Raw genomic sequence first — 5695 nt, 5'->3', positions numbered from 1 at the left:
CATCTATAATGTATGTGGGTGTTTATGTAGAGACAAAGTAATTTATTCGTAAATTATAATTTGTCGGCAGGTAAACAGAAAATCTCACGTCACAGAATACAAGAGTTTATTTATTTTTGCATGTCGAGCTCTTCAGGCTTTTTGTATATTGCCACGACCGCTGTATTCCTCAAACCCATTAATCTGCCAAAGGACCGGGTCAAAGAATGTTTTAGTTTTTAAGAACGTGAAAAGAGCCGATGGATTAAGACTGGAGTGAGCTGGTGAAGGGTTTGGGGAAAGGTCTGCTTGTGAGGAAAGCTGCTAGATATTCAAGAAGAAGATAGCAGGTGAGAACAATCAATCATATGCTCCTTTACTCCTGTTATCCTACCTTAGTTTCATGTTATCTGCTTTTAATTTCAATATCCGGACGGAGTTACAAGAGCACACGAAGAGACTGGTCCCTTCTTTCTTCTCTCTTCCTCTTTTATAAATGAGGCGCCCAAATGTTTTTGACATGGAGAGCAGATAAGGGCCAAAATGAAGCATGTGCTGCAGGCATTGTTTTTTTCAGTGTCTTGACACCTGCTTAATAAGTCTGATCTTAAAATAGCAACGCATGTAAGTGCATGCCTTTCACATTTCAAAGGAAAGGTTAACATTGTTTTCACCTTTTTAAACGCATGTTTACGTTGAAAGGTTGTTGGCTGGCTGTGAAAACATCTCTTGCTAAGCTGTGGGAGAAGGATACTGACAAAAGCAGTATTATAAAAACTAACCACTTTGGTTAACTCTGCCAAAGCCTCCTATAAACTTAAGGTCATTTTGCACAGAACCAGGACTGCAGACTCTCCTCCCTCCCAAGCCGACGGGAGGAACAATTACAACAAGTCAATGTTTTATTACGAACATACAATCTCATTTTTTTTTAATTGTGAAAGAAAAGCTACAAAAATATTCTTGCATGGTGTCAATTATAGTTTTTAGAAAGAAAGAATCTGCACGTTAATGATCTACAGCTAGACATGCACATTTTACTGGCCACTGACCAATAATCATTTAAATTTACACATTGGCATTATTATGGCATGTAAGAATTATTACACGTAATTGAACATATTTCCCACTTAAATGAGTATTTTCTATTTAAATAATGATATATTTGTTTTATGAATATAAACACCATCTGGAACAGAGCTTTGCTTTAACAGCCACTGCTTGATGAGTCTTCATGAATGTCTGCTAATTGTGATGTTCCGGTTGACTGACTGGTGACAGTCCAGCTGCACATGCTGCCCGTGTTCTGTTCCTGCATGTGCTCACACACTGGGGCATTATAGGGTGTTAATGGATTACCGAAAGGTGTTGACTCAGGTTTGTGTGTGTGTGTGTGTGTGTGTGTGTGTGAGGGTCTAATTGAGACGCCAGTCTCAAGTTCCCATTTCTCTCTCATGCTGCCTCTCCCACTTCTGTGTCCTTTTCTCTCTCAACCCCCGCACAATTAGTAAGAAGCGTTTATCCTCTGGCTCTGACTTCTCTTTGCGATGTCTCGTCTTTGCGTTGCCTAACAGTCACCTGCCCTAAACATGGATATTGGAGGACTGACCACAGTGGTTGCAAATTCTGCTTACATCAATGCTCGTGGAAGCATTGATGGCTCCAGTGCAGGAGCAGTGCGTGATAAGAAGTACCATTCTCGCCTCAAGCTGCCCCACATCACTGTGTGCGAGGGCCTGACGGACACCCTGGATTTGGCCTTTGACTTCGTCTGCGTGAAACAGCCTGTTGGCAAACGCATCTTTAGGGAATTCTTGGATGCAAATACAGAGTATCACGGGGCTTGCCGTTTGTGGAAAGACATCGAGATATACGACCTTGCAGAGGATTCTGACAGGGTGAAGAAGGCCTCCAAGATTGTCCAGCGTTACATGGACTCCTCTGCCAAACACTTCTGCCCGTTCCTGGCTGAGGACATCATGGCTAAGGTGAAGGAAAGCCAGGAGGCTGCAGGCGATGATTTGTTTTCCGCAGCGTTGGCCTCGGTGTTGGACTTTCTGCGTGAGGCCCCCTACGCTTTCTTCCTGGAGAGCATGTATCTGAAGAGGTACCTGCAGTGGAAGTGGCTTGAGATGCAGCCCATGGATGCAGACTGGTTCCTGGACTTCCGTGTGCTGGGGAAAGGTGGGTTTGGGGAAGTGTCTGCCTGTCAGATGAAAGCCACAGGAAAACTGTACGCCTGTAAGAAACTCAACAAGAAGAGGCTGAAGAAGAGGAAAGGCTTTGAGGTGAGAGAACATGTGTCACTTGTTAATATGCTCCTTTTATTTATGGTTTAATTTTCATAGACCTAGTTTTAAAATGTGGACTGCATTTTATTTATTATATAATTTGTCTCATGAGTCAAACGGTAATAATTCCAGCCTCCAGGAAACACAAAGCTCTTTTAATTGCACTGCATGCAGTGATTAGATTATTAAAGGCACTTTGCCGGCTTCACGTGGGAGAGAAAGTGTCCTGCGCTGCACAGACTGCCACTTCTAATCATATTTGTCCCTGCCTCTGTCTCGTTTGGCTTTAGCCTGCATTATTAAACTCTGAGACGGGGATAGAGTGATTACTGGGAGCTTTAGTGGAAAGCTCTTCTGAATTGAACTTCTTGGCACAGCTGCATCTTGCCCTTGACTCGTCTGAGGTCACTTTTTGAAATGTACTTTAACCCCTTTCTTCAAACGGCATGTACATCAGCATATTTGTCTTCGGAGGGAAAGTCTGTAGTTTTAAGTTTTTCCTCTTGTACCGTTTGTTTTTCAAAAATGGTCTTTTCTAATTTCCTCCTTTTTAGGGGGCGATGGTGGAGAAGAGGATCCTTGAGAAGGTTTACAGTCGCTTCATTGTGTCATTGGCGTACGCCTTCCAGACAAAGGACGAACTTTGTCTGGTCATGACCATCATGAATGGAGGAGACCTCAAGTAATTTCACATTCTGAAAAAGTCTCTTGTGTCCAAGCACAAACATGAACACTGAGGAACCAGTTAAAGCGCATGTTCCTCATCCTTGCTAGGTTGCTGTGGTGTTTACAGGGATTTGAATCTGACAGACAGAACATGTTTTGTGCTGATGACACCAGACGTACATGTAACCATAAGTAATGAGTTGCTTCTAACAGCTGAACTGTTGTATGTCTGGCACATGGGTGCAGCTGCGTGTGTGTGTCCGTTTCTCACATGCAAATGTTTATGCAAATTGTAGTTTTTCAAGAAATCACAAAAATAACCCGAGTGGTTCCTTAAAAAGCAGCTGTCACTTAAAGACACATTCTAAACATTTGAATGTGTGGACTTTATAGTTGATGAACATTAAACCAAATGAGAGCAGAATAAGAACAGCAGGATCCTAGTAAACAAAATGAATGTATTACATGTAACAAACAACGTGTGTGTGTGTGTGTGTGTGTAAAACTGCTAATGTATGCAGATGACATACCGAGCAAAAGCTCACCTGTTCTGTGTTCCCTGAAGGTACCATATCTACCTGGTGGATGAGAACAAACCTGGGTTCGACGAGCCCAGAGCCTGTTTTTACATCGCTCAGATCATCCAAGGCTTGGAGCACCTGCACCAGAAAAGAATCATCTACAGAGATCTTAAACCAGAAAATGTGCTGCTAGATAATGATGGTAATTCATTGTTTTAGTTAGACGGTAGAGGAAACGTCACGGTGCATGTGTAATTATTAGCTAATTAGGATATCTTTATGTTGTCGACCAGGGAATGTGCGTATATCTGACCTGGGTCTTGCTGTGGAGCTAAAAGAAGGCAGAACGCAGACCAAAGGATACGCCGGGACACCAGGTGAGCCTCATCGACAGAGTAGTTACTAAAGAATTTAACTTCTAGTGTAATTTCACTGTTCACATCGCTTGACTCTGGTTCTTGCAGGGTACATGGCTCCAGAGATGTTGAAAGGAGAGAAGTATGACACTTCAGTCGACTACTTCACTCTTGGAGTGACTCTGTTTGAGTTCATCGCTGCTAAGAACCCCTTCAGAGACAGAGGGGAGAAGGTCAGTCGCATTTATGTTTTTTTTTTTTTGCAAACCTCGATCTTCATCCTTGGGCACAAAATGGCTTACTTTAGATATAACTGAGAGGATGAGCATTAAGAATATCCGTATTCCTGTTTAGGTTGAACGTGAGGCGTTGAAAGAGCGGATGCTGACGCAGGAGGTGACCTACATGGACACTTTCAGTGAGCATGCGAAGTCTCTCTGTGATGGGCTGCTGGCTAAAGAGGTTGATAAGAGGATGGGCTTTAAGAATGAATGCTGTGATGAGATCAGAGCGCATTCATTTTTCAGTGGCATCAACTGGAGGAAACTGAATGCAGGTATTAATGAATATTGGCAAACAAAACACAAAATAAGAAGCATATTTCTGTTTTCTTTAGACTCTGAAAATGACCATTTCTCTCATCTCCAGGTATTCTGCCTCCTCCCTTCGTCCCTGACCCTAAAGTGGTGTATGCTAAAAGTCTGGATGACGTTGGCGTTTTCTCCTCTGTGAAGGGAGTGGCCTTGGAGGATCCTGACAAGACCTTCTTCGATGAGTTTTCCTCAGGCAACATCCCCATCCCCTGGCAAGAGGAGATGATCGAAACAGGCATTTATGGAGAGCTCAACGTCTGGGGTCCTCAGGGCAGCATCCCCAATGATCTCCGAAGGGAGTCCATACTAGAGCAGCCAAAGTCATCAACCTGCTGCACATCGTAGAGTCATTGAAGCACCTTGAAATTTACCAACCACACGGCGGACAGACTCAAATACTCAGGACAGACACAAGTCCCTTCTAAACTTTCCGATGGCAGAGTTCAAACTGTTTGAGACTTTTGTTGGTGAGCACAGGAAACGACAACAGAATGGAGCTGGATTTTCAACCTGGAGTGGATTTAAAGTAATAATCTCGAAGGTTTTCATTAAATAAATGTCTGAGTCACTATTTACCACAATGGTGATTGAGTCTGATAAAAGCCCAGGCTTTTACAGTATCTGTCAAATATCACAAGCAGCTCTCTTGAAAGTGAAACACACCTGCAATTACTGCTTATCGCTGTAGGAGGCGCAAAAGAGCACAAAACATAGATCTTCGAGATTGTAACTTTAAACATTTAGCAGTATATAAAAATATTTACTGACGTATCTTCTATTCCTCCCCTCGTACTCGATCTCCTCTTTGTGTCCCTCTCTCAATTCATTCACTCTACTTGTGTGTGCATGTGTTTAATGATTGCAACGCTTTTAGATCTGAAATGCATTTTTAAAAATCTATTTTTTAAGCAGGGGTTAGTTCTGTGAAAGTCACATGTTCAACATTGTTTGCCATTTAATGGACGTTTTTCTTTATGAGTCTTCAGTCCCTGCAGAAACACAAAGTTTCATTTTACTTTTGGAAAATAGTTTTTAATAATTTTAGTCTTTGCGCCAAAGATAAAAAATAAAACGAGACTAGAGCACCTTTTGATAAAAGTTAATGTAGACAAATCTGAATATAGAGAAATTGTTACACAAATCAATTTATTAATAAAAACATGTTGAATAAAGTCAGAAATATGAACTGTATGAATAAGTGCTGGCAAATAAAATGGCTAATTGATTTGGAAATTTGAGCTTCATTTCTGTTTTCTGCTTGACAGTCACAGTCACAGCACCGACCACTG

The 5695-nt window shown here is 41.9% G+C and overlaps 1 protein-coding gene across 1 annotated transcript; it reads left to right on the top strand.

Moving 5' to 3' along the window:
• Nucleotides 1-1464: 1464 nt before the first annotated feature.
• LOC115026286 (rhodopsin kinase-like) lies at nucleotides 1465-5618 on the top strand. Its single transcript, XM_029459044.1, has 7 exons — nucleotides 1465-2267; nucleotides 2825-2952; nucleotides 3502-3659; nucleotides 3751-3834; nucleotides 3922-4046; nucleotides 4168-4369; nucleotides 4462-5618. The coding sequence occupies exons 1-7, from the start codon at nucleotides 1569-1571 to the stop codon at nucleotides 4749-4751; spliced, it is 1686 nt and encodes a 561-aa protein (XP_029314904.1). The 5' UTR covers nucleotides 1465-1568; the 3' UTR covers nucleotides 4752-5618.
• The last annotated feature ends 77 nt before the right edge of the window (nucleotides 5619-5695 follow it).

This window comes from Cottoperca gobio, chromosome 21 (assembly GCF_900634415.1).
Source record: "Cottoperca gobio chromosome 21, fCotGob3.1, whole genome shotgun sequence".
NCBI lineage: Eukaryota > Metazoa > Chordata > Actinopteri > Perciformes > Bovichtidae > Cottoperca > Cottoperca gobio.
The sequence above is the reverse complement of the archived record's forward strand: the minus strand, read 5'-3'. Positions and strand labels throughout refer to the sequence as shown.

Bases quoted from the DNA above. Each gene is read 5' to 3' on its own strand.
- LOC115026286 (XM_029459044.1), top strand. From the start codon at position 1,569: ATGGATATTGGAGGACTGACCACAGTGGTTGCAAATTCTGCTTACATC. The intron at 3,835-3,921 runs GTGAGCCTCATC...TGGTTCTTGCAG, and splicing joins AGGATACGCCGGGACACCAG to GGTACATGGCTCCAGAGATG. The intron at 4,370-4,461 runs GTATTAATGAAT...TCTCATCTCCAG, and splicing joins CTGGAGGAAACTGAATGCAG to GTATTCTGCCTCCTCCCTTC.